This window comes from Jaculus jaculus, chromosome X (assembly GCF_020740685.1).
Source record: "Jaculus jaculus isolate mJacJac1 chromosome X, mJacJac1.mat.Y.cur, whole genome shotgun sequence".
Lineage (NCBI taxonomy): Eukaryota > Metazoa > Chordata > Mammalia > Rodentia > Dipodidae > Jaculus > Jaculus jaculus.
The window spans coordinates 28049054-28066046 of record NC_059125.1 but is presented as its reverse complement, the minus strand read 5'-3'; the positions used below and the strand labels follow the sequence as shown (position 1 = coordinate 28066046).

The 16993-nt window shown below is 38.6% G+C and overlaps 1 protein-coding gene across 1 annotated transcript in view; it reads left to right on the top strand.

Annotated features, from left to right (window-relative positions):
* Pdk3 (pyruvate dehydrogenase kinase 3) overlaps positions 1 to 16993 on the top strand; it is a 97861-nt gene that overhangs the window by 62985 nt on the left and 17883 nt on the right. The window contains exon 6 of the mRNA XM_004669996.2: positions 6611 to 6688. Within this exon, the coding sequence (XP_004670053.1) occupies positions 6611 to 6688 (78 nt within the window). The remainder of the gene's footprint in view (positions 1 to 6610; positions 6689 to 16993) is intronic.

Here is a 16993-nt window from a genome sequence, read left to right as displayed (position 1 = left end):
ACTCTCAAATTCTCAACTCGTCTGTAGCAGGAGCAGAATAGGAGAGAGAAACCCAAATCAAAAAGATTAGAGATAACATGGAGTTGTTACAACAGACCCAATCAATTCAAATACAGCATTAGATAATTCTTTGAAAACATATTCTAAAAAGCTGGGAAACCTGGGCCACACAAATTTCTGATCACATGTAACCTCCCAAAGTTAAAAGGATGATATAAATAACTTAGACCCACTAGAAACAGTGAGACAGAAACTAATTAAAAGTCTTCCTGCAAATAAAAGCCCAGGACCAGATGTATTCACTGTGCAATTCTGTCAAACTTTAAAAGATGACCTTCTCACAATATTCCACAATATAGAAAAGGAGAGAACACTTCCAAATTTATTCTACAAAGCCAGTATTACCCTCTTCCCTAAACTGGATAAAGACACAACTGAAAAAGAAAACATCCATGTGGTGGTGCACGCCTTTAATCCCAGCACTCGGGAAGCAGAGGTAGATAAATCACCATGAGTTCGAGGCCACCCTGAGACAACTTAGTGAATTAGGGGTCAGCCTAGGCTAGAGTGAGAACCTACCTCGGAAAAAAAAAAAAAAGAAAGAAAGAAAACAGGCCAATTTCCCCAATGAACATAGATATAAAAATCGCCCACAAGATTCTTTCAAAGTGAATTCAAGAACACATTAAGAATATTTTCCATCGTGACCAAGTGGGATGCAAGCTTGGTTCAACATGTATAGATCAGTAAATGGTAGTATACCTCATAAATTTAAGAATAGAAATTGCATGATCAGTGGATGCAGATAGGATGTTCAACAGAGTCTAACATGCCTTTATGAGGAAAGCCCTGGAGAAAGTTGGAGTAGATTGGACATCATATGTGACAAACCCACAACTAACATTACATGGGGGGAAACTGAGATGATGTTCTTTAAAAACAGAACTGCAAAATTAAAAAAAATAACATGGCAGTTGTCAAATGGACTAATGAATTGAACAGAAGCTCACAAAAGAAAAAAATGGCCAATGAGTACTTTATAAAGTGTTCAATATCTCTATCCATCTTGGAAGTATAAATCAAAACAACTTTGAGATACCATCTTCCCAATCAGAACGGCTATCATCATGAAAACAGACAACAAATGCCAGCCAAAATGGGAGAGATGGGGTAAAGAGGAACCCTCATCCACTGTTGGTGGGAGTGTGGACTGGTACAGCCATTATGTAAATCAGTATGGAGATATCTCAAAAGAGAGAGAGAGAGAGAGAGAGAGAGAGTGTGCATAAACCTTTAAGGACTCCATGAGATACTTGAGCATTCATGTTGAAGCTCTGTTCACAGTAGCTAAGAATTGGAGTCAGCCTACATACCCAGTGACAGATGAATGGATAATGAAAATGTGGCACAGATCTACAGTAACAATTCTATTCAGCAGTACAGAAAAATGAAATTAAGGAATTTGCAGGAAAATGGATGGACTTGAGAAGAGTCATACACGTAAGTCACAATAACTCAAACTCAGAACAGAACTGCATGTTCTAATATGCGGGTCTTAGCTTGTAATATCTATGAGTTTATAGTGGAGAAAATTTGGACAAAACCTGTAAAGGTAGAACTGTGATCAGAAGTGAACATGACAGCCAGAAGGGAGGAAGATACTGAAGGGGGAAGTAGGAATGGGGAGGCTGGAGATGGAAGGGGCCAGGAATCAACAAAAACAAATTGTATTTGAAAATGCCAGAATGAATGATACCTAAATTTCTATATGTCAGCTAAAGTAATAATAATAAATTTAGCATACTTTAATGTCAGCATTTTCCTTTATACTATCCATATATAAAATTTTCAATTAAAATACTCAAAATAAAGCCTTATATAAATTCTGTATGGACTATTCTAAACAATTAGGGATGGAAGAAAATGTTTTCCACTTGCCAAAATATGTGACTAGAATTCTGAGTTTGTAATTCATTGATATATTTTTATAAAACTAAATGTCCATATGCATCAAAAAAGAAAATTACCTTGTATTTTATGATAGTTGTAAAGGAAATTTTCAAGCTAGTAGTTTTATTTTTGTTATAGTGTGACTTTTTAAAAGTTTCACTACTTCTATGTTACTTTACTTAGCCAGTGTGATCTGTTTCAGGGCTATCACACACCCCAGGATACCATAATCATTTAGGTCTTGGGGCAGACAATGGTAGAACTATGTGACTCAGCCTTGACTCTCTAAGCAAGTGGTCACCAAATCTAGCTTCAGAGTCAACTTAAATGTTTTAAATATCAATTCCTGGGCCTCTGAATTTCCAGGAATTCATTTCACAATGTGTCCTCTTTAAACTTGGTAAAGAAGTCTATGCACAGCCATGTTTGGGAATCACTTCAGGGCTGTACTCTTCAATCTAATTTAAAGAAAACTTTCAATTTGACTGTATGTTGAAAAAATTATCAAGAGTCAGAGGATTGTTCCAGTCAGCAAATGCTTAGTGTTTTGTTTTGTTTGTGCAGTGCTGAGGATTGAACTCAGGTCTTACATGTGGTAGGCAAGTGCTCTACCACTGAGTTGCATCCCCAGTCCTTTAGCCAAATGCTTATGCACATGTTGTATCCAAGACATTGTGGCATGCTGTTTTGTCACTAAGGCTGTCTTGTATATGTATTGTGATGTCTTGAGTTTTTCCAGCGTGATAAGTAATACTTAACTACAGCACTGATACACTATTCTTACATGTGGTCATAGGAACCGCAGTGGGGCTTTAAGTTTGAAGTTGGCTGCTATTCAGGACTCTTCTTTTGCATGCTATATGTGTGTATTATGTCTCAGTGTTTGGTCATACTAATGGCAAGGCTAATGCTGTGGAAGAGCACACTTAGTAGATTTAGTTTCTTTTCCTGTTTTATAACAAAGGGAAATTCAGCATTTCTTTGTCTTTATCTGGAAGAGTTGAGGAGTTGTTCTGTATTACCTTTGTACAGTGAAGCATTGTTTTTTAAAATTCTAGTATTTGAAGTCTTGAAGTTTATGGTCAGCTTTGTGCTATCACGTCACTAGGTGGAGATATAGCATTGTTTGGTGGTATAGCTAAAGGAAAAGGAGGGAGTCTTGATTTGTCTTCATTTTACATAGTATTTTACAGATAATTGATGAGGTTTATTATATCCTAGAAAGAAACATTAATTTCTTAAAGAAATTAGTATGGTTTGAACTCCTTTCTTTTTTTCACAGTTAAAATTTAATCCTTCCTTAAATGTTTGATCAATTCTTTTTAAAACTGTTTCCTCATCTTCTGCCATTTCCCTTTTGCTTTCTCTTTCTGTTTTATCTTGTCAGAACTAGTCTAAGGTCTCTTTGTTTCTTTATAGTAGCTTAGTTCTAAAAATTTAATAAGATAATGAGAATTTTTAGTATGGGGACCAATAAAATTAGATAATAGAATATAAAATTCTAATTTGATATCAATATGAAGTAATTGAATTTATAGTCTGAACATTCTCTGTTCTTTGTGTTATTTTAGGTTAATAATGTCATATCTTAACATTTTAGTTCTATGAGGATTATTTCTCTTCCTTTCTTCTTCTTTCACCTCTTGAATCTTAAACAAATATCTTCTCTATGTGCAGTATTGAGGTGGGAATATAAAATAAATCCAAGTTTGTCTCCAGAAAGTTGATATGTACTTGAGAACATTACAAGTACTTCCATGAAATGTTATAATATAATTTAAATATCAGACTTTTTTAGAAACTATAACAGTGAAACTTTAAAACATCATGTTTTGAGAAATAGCTTGGAATTTTCAAGCATTTTAATGTAGACTTACCATATGATCTAACAGTTTTCTACTTCTGGGTATAGACTCAAGAGAAGTGAAAGCATGTTCACACAGAAACTTAGATGTGAATGCTCACAGCAGTATTGTTCATAATAACAAAAAGGTGGAAACAAATATCTGTCAGGTCAGGAGTGTATAAAGAAAATGAAAGTATGGTATATTTGTACAATGACATATTACTGAAATATTTTTATTTATTTATTTGAGAGAGAGAGAGAGAGAGAGAGAGAGAGAGAGAGAGAGAGAGAGAGAGAGAGAAATGGGTACACCAGGGCCTCTAGCCACTGCAAACAAATTCCAGATGCGTGTGTCCCCTTGTGCATCTGGTTTACATGGGTCCTGGGGAGTGGGATCTGGGTCCTTAGGCTTTGCAGGCAAGCGCCTTAACCACAGAGCGACCTCTGCAGCCCACTAAAATGTTTTTATACTGTAGAATATAAAATATGGGTTAGAGTAATGATGTTACAACATAGGTGACCCTTGAAAACATTATACTAAGAGAAGCCATTCACACACACACACAAAAAAAAAATATTAGGATTGAATTTATTTGAGCTGTTTAGAGGTAAATCTGTGAGGGACAAAGTACATCTATGGTTGCAAAGAATGACTGCTAATGTTTATGGGACTTTTGTAGTGATGAAAATGTTGATTATGTAGATGATGGGTAGACAACTTAGCATATATAGTAAATACTGATGAGTTCCCTGTATACTTTAAATGGATGAGTTGTATAGTATGAGATTATATAAGCTACGAACAAAATGTAAGACACAACAAATATGACCTCTGGTTGATTTTTGTTGTTTCCTTTCCTTTTTTTTTTTTTAAATGGCTGGCAGTTCAAAAAAGAAGGTAGTATATGTCACAAGGTATTTTTGCTTTCTAAAATTGATTCCTGCCCTTTGAACTTCCTAAATTTATTTTGCTAGCTATTTTCATAATGTCCTTGATTTTTCTTATCTTATATCTTTTATCTTTTCCATTCAAATGCAAACTATTAAATTAAAAAAAAAAGGCAAGGAATGGTGTGCCACACACTTGTAACCCCAGTGTTGGGGAGGTATAGATAGGAAGATTCCTGGGCTTGCTGGCCAGCCAGTAGAGCCATGTTGGTGAATTTCAGGACAATGGGAGACTTGCCTCAAAAAAAAAAAAAAATGACAGCTGGCTGTGGAGGTGCACACCTTTAATCCCAGCACTCAGGCAGAGATAGGAGGATCACTGTGAGATCAAGGCCAGCCTAAGACTATAGTGTAAGATCCAGGTCAGCCTGGGCTAGAGGGAGACCCTACCTCAAAAAAACAACCGAACAAAAAATAACATGTGAGGGCTGGAGGGATGGCTTAGTGGTTAAGGTGTTTGCCTGCAAAGCCAAAGGACCCAGGTTCAATTCCCCAGGACCCATGTTAGCCAGATGCACAAGGGGGTGCATGCGTCCAGAGTTCGTTTGCAGTGGCTGGAGGCCCTGGCACACCCATTCATTCTCTCTCTTTCTCTGTCAAATAAATTAAAAAAATAAAATATTAAAAAAATAACACCTGGGATGAGATGAATAACACTCAAGATTGTCCTCTGGCTTTCACACACATACACATACACTGGTACAGATGGATATGTGTGCAAGTACTTGTGTGTGCACACATGCACTTGTGTGCACACACACACACACACACACACACACACACGTAAATTTATATAAGCCCTAAACAGCTATGTTTAACTTCAAGGACATTTTAAAGTGAAAATTGGGCTGGAGAAATGACTCAGCAATTAAGTTGCTGGCCTGCAAAACCTAACAACCCTGGTTTGATTTCTTAGTACCCACATAAAGCCAGAAACACAAAGTGTTGCATGCATCTGGCGTTCATTTAGAGCAGCTAGAGGCTCTGGCATGCCCGTTCTCTCTGTCTGCTTGCAAATCAATCAATAAAAATATTTTATTTAAAAAGTGGAAATGGTGACTCCAGTAATTTAAACTGTATGTCTCATGAAAATGTATTTATTTGGCAAGTACATAGTAATGTTTATTTACAAATAACTATCAAATCATAAGACCGTTAATATTTTTTAATTACAAATATCTTTTGCTATAATTTAGTTGTAGTTCATGGTTTTCAGAAGTGTATACTCTTGAGTTTATACATTTTCATAAAAATACTTTTTTCTTTTATTTATTTTTTTGATAGAGAAAAAGGTAGATAGAATGGGCACACCAGGGCCTCTAGCCATTGAAAACGAATTCCAGACACATGTGCCACCTTGTGCATCTGGCTTACGTGGGTACTAGAGAAATGAAACTAGGTCCTTAGGCTTTGCATGCAAGTGCCTTAACCCCTAAATACCTGTTAACAATTTTTAAAAAGTTAAACAAGCCAGGCATGGTGGTGTATGCCTTTAATCCCAGCACTCGGGAGGCAGAGGTAGGAGGATCACCGTGAGTTCGAGGCCACCCTGAGAGTACATAGTGAATTCCAGATCAGCCTGAGTTAGAGTGAGACCCTACCTCAAAAAAAAAAAGGTAAACAAGTGTATACTTGCCATATAGCTGTCTATACTGAGTTATGACTCTGATCTTGATATGTAATTATTAAAACTAAAGAAAAAAAATATTTAAGTCGTAGTAATATGTTAAAGGAAAAAGGTCAGTTTAAAAGGTGGGAGTTGAATAATTTTAAACCATTTTTAGACAGTCTATTTTATATGGACACATCAACATGCTTGTACCTATGGCATTGATGTAATAATGGCTAAACTTATCTTTCTTACAGATGCATATGAAACGGCCAAGAAGCTGTGTGAGCAGTATTACCTGGTAGCCCCAGAGCTGGAAGTTGAGGAATTCAATGGTAAAAGAAAAACCATTTGACTCTTAAATAGAAAGAAGCTAACTACACCACTGATTATATCTGATGTGTGTTTTAGAGAGATCCTTAAATGCTGCTGCTTTTTTGTTTTTTGTTGTTGTTTTCTTGAGGTAGGGTCTCACTCTGGCCCAAGTTGACCTGGAATTCACTATGTAGTCTCAGAGTAGCCTCAAACTCACGGTGATCCTCCTACCTCTGCCTCCCGAGTGCTGGGATTAAAGGTTTACACCACCACGCCTGGCTGATGCTGCTTTGTTATCTTTTATAATGTTTAAAAACTTTTTCTGAGTGGCTGGGAAAATGGCTCAATGGTTACATGCACTTGCTTGCGAAGCTGATGGCTTAGACCCACATAAAGCCAGATTTACAAAGTGGCACATGCATCTGGAGTTCATTTGTAGTGACAAGAGACCTTGGTGCACCCATATTTTCCCTTCCTTTCTCCCTTGCTATGCTCCCAAATAATAAGTAAGTAAAATATTTAATCTTTTTTTCCAGTGGCTAGGGAGATAACCTAGTGGGTAAAGTGCTTGCCTTGCAATCAGGAGAACCTAAATTTGATCCCCAGTATCCATGTAAAATGTCAGGCATGGTGGTGCCTAAACTATAATTCCAGCAGAGGGGGGTGGGTGGTAGGCAGAGGCAGGTGGATCTCTGCAACTCACTGGCTAGCTAGTCTAACCTAATTGCTAGCTGCAGTCCAGTGAGAGACTTTGTCTTACAAAGAGATGGATGCTATTCCTGAGAATAATATTAGAGGTTTCCTGTAGGCCTGTACATTCACATACATACATGTGCATGCATGCCCATAGATACCACACACACGTGCAACAAATTTCTATACATAGATTTGGTCAAGTGGGAATATTATTGTAAGTAGTTTTTGTACAGGGATATGTAATGTATTAGATTGCCAAGTTCTTTAGCATAGAAATAATCAAGGCAAAAAGGTTCACAGAGTTATAAATAGGGCTTTCAGAAATTAACGCAAGTAATTAATAAACATGAAAAAGCCCTTTTTTTCCTGCTACCCCACAGGGACTGACTGAAGCCTTCATGACCTCACAGTGAATACCATAACCCCTGATGAGGGTTCCAGGGAAACAGGAACAGGGGCTAGGGGATAAAAGAGTATAATCCCTTATATATTAAAAAATTAAAAACAGTATGTAATATAATAGTAATAAAATGATATAAGCATTTAAAAACATATAAAGAAATGTTTAACTTTACTAATTAAAGAAATGCAGACAAAATACAGAAAATGGCTGGGCATGGTGGTATATGCCTTTAATGCCAGCACTTGGGAGACAAAGGTAGGAGGATCACCAGTAGTTAAAGGCCAACCTGAGACTACATAATGAATTCCAGGTCAGCCTGGGCTGGAGTGAGACCCTACCTGAAAAAAACCAAACAAAAAAATGCCACTTTCATCTTTCAAAATGACAATAATTTATACATTTTAATACTTTGCTGTTGAGCATGGCTTCTTTAGTCCCAGCTATTCAGGAGGCAAGAGGATAGCTTGAGCCCAGGAGTTTGGGGCGAGCCTAGACAATAGAGCAAGACTCCCATCTTTAAAAAACTCATTTAATGTTTTTAATTTGTGTCTAGAAACATTCCTCACCAATAGCACATGAAATTTGTTTTATTACTTTAAATTGGTATAGTTTTTCTGAAAAAAAAATGATGATAAAAGTTCTCTCTCTGACTTTAGCAAATTAAATTAGCAGTGGTCATATTTGTTTGATCCAGGAAATTAAGCTTCAGAAAGTGTATTAAATAGCCTGTATATCCATGACCTCACAATGCCTGACACTACCTACACAAAACCATAAGAGGAGGAAAAGACCATGACATCAAAATAAAAGAGAGGCTGATTGAGATGGGGAGGGGATATGATGGAGAATGGAGTTTCAAAGGGGAAAGTGGGGGGAGGGAGGGTATTACCATGGGATATTTTTTAATAATCATGGAAGTTGTTAATAAAAATTTGAAATTAAAAAAAAGGAAGCCGGGTGTGGTGGCACATGCCTTTAATGCCAGCACTCGGGAGGCAGAGGTAGGAGAATTGCCATGAGTTCAAGGCCAGCTTGAGACTATATAGTGAATTCTAGGTCAGCCTGGGCCAGAGTGAGACCCTACCTCAAAAAACAAACAAACAAAAATAATATATATGGGCTGGAGAGATGGCTTAGCGGTTAAGTGCTTGCCTGTGAAGCCTAAGGACCCTAAGTTCGAGGCTTGATTCCCCAGAACCCACGTTAGCCAGATACACAAAGGGGCGCACATGTCTTGAGTTCCTTTTCAGTGGCTAGAGGCCCTGACACGCCCATTCTCTCTATTTGCATCTTTCTCTTTCTGTCCCTCTCAAACAAATAAATAAAAATAACAAAAAAATAAAAAGGATGTGTGTGTGTGTGTGTGTGTGTGTGTGTGTGTGTGTGTGTATTTTCTTAACCTTAACTGCTAAGCCATCCCTCCAGCCCTAAAATCTCCCTTTCTATCACAGTTTAAAAAATATTTTTAGGGGTGGAGAGATGGCTTAATGGTTAAGGCATTTGCCTGCAAAGCCAAAGGATGCAGGTTCATCTCTCCAGGACCCACATAAGCCTCTGGAATTTGTTTGCAGTGGCTGGAGGCCCTGACATGCCCATTCTCTCTCTGCCTCTTTCTCTGTCTCTCTCTCTCCCTCTTTCTCAAGTTAATAAAGTATTTTAAAAAATATTTTTATTAGAGAGATTGCTTAGTGGTTAGGGCACTTACCTGCAAAGCCTAAGGACCCAAGTTCAATTCCCCAGTATCCATGTAAGCCCAATGCACAAGGTGGTGTATGTGTTTGGACTTCATTTGCAGTGGCTGGAGGCCCTGGCATGCCCATTTGCTCTCTCTGTCTCTCTCTTTCTCTGCCTTTCTCTCTCTGTCTCTGAAAACAAGTAAATAAAATATTTTTAAAATATTTTATTTATTTAATTGCAATGAGAGAGAGAGAGAGCGAGAATGAATATGAGCACGCCACAGCCTCTAGCCACTAAAAAGAAATTCCAGACTTCCGGGCCACTTTATGCATCTACCTTTACTTGGGTATTGGGTCACGTGGGTACTGGGGAATCGGACCTGTGTCATTAGGTTTTGTAGGCAAGCCATCTCTCCAGCCCCATTTCTATCACATTTTGAAGTGCCTTCTTCCATTAGTAAAATAAATGAAGTCTGGTACTTATAGGTAGCCTCTCATTTTCTGTTGCCTTGGGGACTGTATTTATGATTTACCTTTATAAGTTCTTGAGTGCCCAGTCTCTGTGAGCATGATTTAAGAATGTGTTTTAGCTCTTATGGGCTCCATGGTAGAGAGGCTAGTCTTGAACACTGTTAGTAGATATTTTAGCTTTGAATTGAGAGAGTGCTGACTTGGTGTTGAAGAGTCAGATCCAGATTTACGTGGATTCACTTTGGAGAGCCTTTTGAAACTATATAGAATCTCCTTTCAGTATACTTCCATTATACAACTGGTGCCTTCAAAAATAGAGTGATCTTAAAAGCTGGGCGTGGTGGCACACGCCTTTAATCCCAGCATTTGGGAGGAAGAGGTAGGAGGATCACCGCGAGTTCAAGGCCACCCTGAAACTACAAAGTTAATTCCAGGTGAGCCTGAGCCAGAGTGAGACCCTACCTCCAACTCCCCCTCCTGCAAAACAAAATAGAGTGATCTTGCTTGCTGTCTATCCTTCAGAATGAGTGAGATTGTCATTAATCTGTAGAAATCATGTCACTCCCTGAGGATGGACATTCTGTTAGTTGAGCATATATATATTTTTTTGCTTCTGAATTGTTAGTTTTTTTTTTCTTTCCCAATGTGGATCCCTAAGTGAGGAGTAAGTAGGGTTATGTGGGATATACAGTGGGCACACCATCAGTATTCATGGGTCATCACTAGAATTCCAGATATTGAGGGAAAGCTATAGAAAAATTTCATTGTCAATTTTGTGGCATACTAACAGGAGCAAATAACAGAATCTTGTTTTCTGTGTGTTTGTGCTATTTGTACATTTGAGTATGCATGTTGACATGAGTGTGTGCGCATATGTGTATACAGGTGTATATGCATGTGTGTATGCATGTGGAGACCAGAGATTGACGTAGGGTGCCTTCCTCAATTTCTTTTCCACTTTTTTTTTTTTTTCGAGGTAGGGTTTCACTCTAGCTCAGGCTGACCTGGAATTCACTATGGAATCTCAGGGTGGCCTCAAACTCATGGCGATCCTCCTACCTTTGCCTCCCGAGTACTGGGATTAAAGGCGTGCACCACCATGCCCGGCGTTTTCCACCTTTTTTTTTTTTTTTGAGACAAGGTCTCTTGCTGAACTTGGTACTCATTTATTTGGCTAGACTAGTTAGCCACTAAATTCTGGGGATCCTCCTGTCTCTACCTCCCCAATATTGGGATTACAGGCACATAATACTTTCACCCAGAATTTTACATGGGTTCTGTGGATCCAAACTGAAATCCTCATGCTTGCACAGGAAGCACTTTGCCCCTTTTGCTGTCTTCCCAGCCCCAACAAAATCTTGTTTGTCTTAGGTCATGTTTTTAGGTCATGTTTATTTCATTATTTCTTTTTGCTGCTGGGGACCTAGGCCAGGCCCCAACAGATGGTAAGTATTCACTCTACCACTGAGCTACATCCCAGGCAAATTTCAAATATTCCTGACTACCCGTCTGTGGCAGCCCATGACTGGCTTCTCCTAAGTCCGGAAGCTTGCTGTTATTACTAAGTTTTCTATCCATGCAGCAAGGCAGCATGACTTAGGGAAGATGCGAACCCACAGCTCAGCAGGTAATAGACATACAGCATGGGTCTTAGGTTGCTCAGCTTCTTCATTTCACACTTGCCTTGAGGGGTGGTAGAACAATGGCTCTAATGCCTCAAACACTGCACTGGACACATACTGCATAGGTTGTAAAAGGTGGCTACTAGAACTCAGTGTTGATATGGGCAAGATAAAACTCATTTGTCTACATTGGCTTTTCCTATGGGGGGAGGTGTGGATCTTTAGCTTTGTGTTTAATGAGAAAGATTAAAACTTTCAATCCATACCATGTGTAATTTACTTTATGGGGTTTTTTAGAAAGGGTATGTGTTGTGTCTGGAGAGATGGTTGAAAGGGTGAGAGCACTTGCTGTGCAAGCATAGGAACCTGCGTTTAATCCGCACACTTAAGAAAAAGCTGCACATGATGTTTGTAATCCCAGTGCTGAGCAGAGCAGAAACAGGAGGATTCCTGGGTTCCTTGGTCAGCTAATACTGAAAAATGGGGAGCTCCAATTTCAGTAAAGACACTATCTTTGAGAATAAGGCAGAAGAGTGACAGAGGAGGACATCCAACATCTTCCTCTGGCCCCTGCACATGTGTGTCAGGGCATATGAATCTGCATACACCACAGTTACTACACACACACACCAAAAAGAGGAAAAGGTATATGTCTATCCTATGACCTTTGAGATCTAATAGAGACATGGTCTTATTTTCCAGGCTGGCCTTAAACTAGCTATGTAGTTATGAGGATAACCTTGAATTTCTGACTCTTTTGCCTCCACCTTTCAAATCCTGAGATTGCAGACATGTGTCACCATACACAATTTATGGGGTGATGGCAATTGAGCCCAGGGCTTTGCATATACAAGACAAACACTCCACCAACTGAGTTGCAGACCCCATGTTGAATACTTTTATAGATACTTTAAAAAGGTTCCATATACAATTTAAAAGCCATTATTGGGAGTTCTATTAACACTGAGAAATTTTTTTATAATGATAATAGTTAACTGTATTGACTAATGTGTGAAAGACTCTGTTTACTACTTTTATCACCATTATCTTAAGCTTTATGAAATAAGTACTGAGCCAATTCAGAGATTGAACACTGAGGTCCTGATGGATTATTAGAGCTGTCAAGTAAGAGTCAGGACTTGTTCCCAGTGAGATGTTGTATTGTTTTTAATATAAGCCTTTTCCATTGATGTTGAAGGTTAATCTTTAGTGTGCTACAACTTTTACATGCATTTTCCCTGCTTAGCCTCCGGTTTCTATTCTTCATTCTTATAGGTAAACTATCTGAAAAAATGACTGTAGCTTCCTATTGACCTTTTATTAAGTGTTGCTTCAACTAATGGTATTTGGGGGAATAACTAGGCAAATAGAAACTTTGTTATTTCTTAAGTCTAAATCATGTAAAACCTAGACCATTTTTTCCATTGACTTTTAAAAATGTACAATCAGATGGAAAGTTCCTATTTCATTTGTCTTATTTTAGGAAGCCAAAAAACATCTATTAAGCATCCAGTACTTAACAACCATTAGACCCAAGAAAGAGATGAGTCATGGCCAGAAACATTTTCCATGATTTATTTATTTTTAAATATTTTACCTATTTATTTGAGAGAGCAAGAGAGAGAGAGAGGGAGGGAGAGGAAGAGAAAGAGGCAGATAGAGAGAGAATGGGCACACCAGTGCCTTCGGCCCCTGAAAAAAACTCCAGGTGCATGCACTACATTGTGCATCAGGCTTACATGTATACAGGGAAATCAAACCTGAGTCCTTAGGCTTCACAAACAAGCACCTTAACCACTAGGCCATATCTCCAGCCCTATTTTATTTGTTTAAAAATATATTTATTTATTTTAGAGAAAGTAAGTGCCAGGGCCTCCAGCCATTGCAAACTCCAGATGCATGTGCCACTTTCTGCACCTGGCTTTACATGGGTACTGGAAAATGGAATGCAGGCCATCAGGCTTTTCAAACAAATACCTTTAACCACTGAGCCATCTCTCCAGACTTTATTTTTTGTTGTTGTTTATTTGTTTGAGAGAGAGAAAGGAAATGGGCATGCCAGGTCCTGTAGGCACTGCAAATGAACTCCAGATGCATATGTGTAAGTTGCTTTACATGAGTATTGGGATGTTGAATCCAGGGCAGCAGGTTTTACAAGCATGTGCTTTTAACCACTGAGCCATTTCCCCAGCCACTGGCATGGTTTTTTCTTTTCTTTTCAAATTTTTCTTAGCAACTTCCATGATTATAAAAAATATCCCACGGTAATTCCCTACCTCCCCCCACTGTGAACAGACAAACAAACAAACACCAGAGACTACATGGCTTAAATGATAAACATTTACCTCTCAAGGTTTTAGAGGCTGGAAAGTCTGAGCTAATGGTGCCAGCAAATTTGGTGTCTTATAGAGTCCCACTCTCTGGCTCATAAATGGCTTCTTTTTTTATGTCCTTACATAAAGGAGGGTCCCACATAAAGGAGGATACCTGGGAGAGCTCTTTTGAGGCTCTTTTATATGAGCACTAATCCCATTCTGAGGTTCCATCCTCATGTCCCACCTCCTAATACCCTCACCATAGGGAAGTATGTGGAAATATGCTGACTGGTAAACCAGAGCAGAAGCAACCACTAAGGAAGGGGCTTCAGAAGAAATGATGAACGCTTTGCCAGATTATCGTGGCAGGACTCTAGGAGCAAAGCTGAGTGGTACAAAACAATGGGAAGGAAAAGCCAAAGGCTGGGAGCTTCCTAAGGAAGAGGTGAAAGGAAATACCAACTGAACTATCTCCCTAGCCCATATTCTTGTTTTTATTTATTTATTTATTTATTTATTTATTTATTGTTCTTTCAAGGTAGGGTCTCACTCTAGCCCAGGCTAACCTGCAATTCACTAGGAGTCCCAGGGTGGCCTTGAACTCATGGTGATCCTCCTATCTCTGCCTCCCAAGTGCTGGGTTTAAAGGCATGCGCCACCATGCCCGGCTAGCCCATATTCTTAAATAAGAATAATACTTAACTGACAGTGAACTTACCTATTGTAATATTTTTTTTAAAAAAAAAGGTTATTCTACTTACAGATTCTGAGAGAAAATGATTTTAAACCCAGAATTCTTTATCTAGCCTAAGTGAATTAGAGATAACAGGAATGAGAAATCTGTCTCCCATGCATACCTGAGGAAGATTACTTTATTAGATCAATGTGTTTTATAATGTAGATGTAAGAAATAGGGAAACCAGGGCTGGAGAGATGACTTAGCAGTGGTTAAGGTACTTACCTGTGAAGCCCAAGGACCCTTCAATTCCCCAGGACCCACGTAAGCCAGATACGTAAGGTGGCACATGCATCTGGAGTTCATTTGTAATGTCTAGAGGCCCTGGAATGTACTTACTCACTTTCAGTCCCTCTCTCTTATAAATTAATATAATATAAAAAATAAATAGGGGAACTATTCTAGAACCTCAGAGATAATTAAAAAATTTTTTTTGTTCATTTTTATTTATTTATTTGAGTGTGACAGAGAGAGAAAGAGACAGAGAGAGAGAGAGAGAGAGAGAGAGAGAGAGAAAACAGGTGTGTCAGGGCTTCCAGCCACTGCTAACAAACTCAAGCGTGCGCCCCCTTGTGCATCTGGCTAACGTGGGTCCTGGGGAATCGAGCCTCGAACTGGGGTCCTTAGGCTTCACAGGCAAGCACTTAACCGCTAAGCCATCTCTCCAGCCCCTCAAAGGTATTTTTAAGGTGATATTCATGTAGCATATTTACGTAGCAGTTGATTCTCATATGAAAATTTGGTGGGGGGGAGGCTGGAGAGATGAGGTTAAGAGTGCTTGCCTGCAAAGCCTAAGGACCTGGGTTTGATTTCCTAGTACCAATGTAAAGACTGATGCACAATTTTGTGCCTATATATGGAGTTCATTTGAAGTGGCTAGAGGTCCTGATGCACTCGTTCTCTCTCCTCCCTCCTCTCTTTCTCTCTCTCATCAAATAAATAAATAAAATATTTAAAAATTTTTGAACAATAGAAAGAACATACAAAAGAAGCTGGCAGACCTTGGTGGTACAGTGAGGAAAGCATGGCTCTTGTTGGATTACACAAGAGGAGAGTAATTAGACACACCAGGAAAAATGCACAGCTGTATAGGAAAGACACGGACTGAATGTGTTATCGTCTAAAATGGTTGGCATGATGTTAAGGAGTTGGAAGTGTATAAAGAGAATTCAGTTTACCTTAAAACAGCATGTTTCTCTCAAGGGACACATGAGTTTTATTATTAGACATTTTAGGAAGGAAATGATACTGTTCTGGGTACTCTATAGTGATTGGTATTTAGGCAGGTATAGTAGTACCCAGCACTACTGACTTTTAGCTTTCTTAAAGGAACCTGTAGGAAATATATAGAATAGTTAACTAGGGATGGAGAACAGAATGTAAATACAATCAGGAGACTGCAGCTGAGTCTGGGTGTGGGCAAGAGGAGTTAGATGGGAAAACCTGAAAGGTGTTTTTCTCTTCTTCTTTTAGAAAAGTTTAAGTCAGGGGTTGGGGATTTAGCTCAGTGGACAAGCGCTTGCCTAGCAAGCACAAGGCCTTGGGTTCGGTCCTCAGCACCGGAAAAAAAAAAAAAGACAAAATCACAAAATGTCCAAAAAACCAAAAAAAACAAGGGAACTATAAAACTTTAAGTCATTTGAATATATTACTAAATAATTGTTAGTAACTATTCATCAAGAGATTCAGATTTTTGAATCAAAAGCTTTTGGGGGCAAGAAACAGCTCATTGGCAGAGCATTTTCCTGGGATGTTTGAGACCCTGTGTTTGATTTCCACCCCTCTGAAAAAATGCTTTTGGTCTGCTTATATTAGCTAGATTTCTGTTGTAATGACCAAAAAAAAAAAAAAAAAAAAAAAAACTTGAGATAAACAACCTAAAGGAGAAAAGATTTATTTTGGTCCATGGTTTGAGAAGTTTCAGCCCATGATAACTTGGTTCCACTGTTTTAGGACCTGTAGCAAAGTAAGACATCCTTCCAGAGAGTTTTTGATGAAACAAAACTGTTCACCTCATAGCAGCCAGGAAGCAAGGAGAGAGTGGTAAAGAGAATGGAGTTCACAGATCTATTTCAAGGGCACTATCTAATCTAACTTCCTCACACTGTGCCTCAACTTCTAAAGGTTTCACTTCCTATGAGCATCACAGGATGGCAAGTATAGCTTAACTCACGGCTTTTAGAGGAACCAAAGAGAACCAAACTGTAATATTAGATGTCCAGTTTTAGTGTTATTTCTGTTACTGTGGTCACATTAGCCTCTCCAAAGCTTGTTTGCCCACCTATAAATAACACCACCCATGCTATGAACCAATAAGTATTATCATAAAGATATAGTTTGATAACATATGTGGAACCTCATTTTAAACTAAGGAGTGAATGAATATTAACTTTTAATTGATACTGT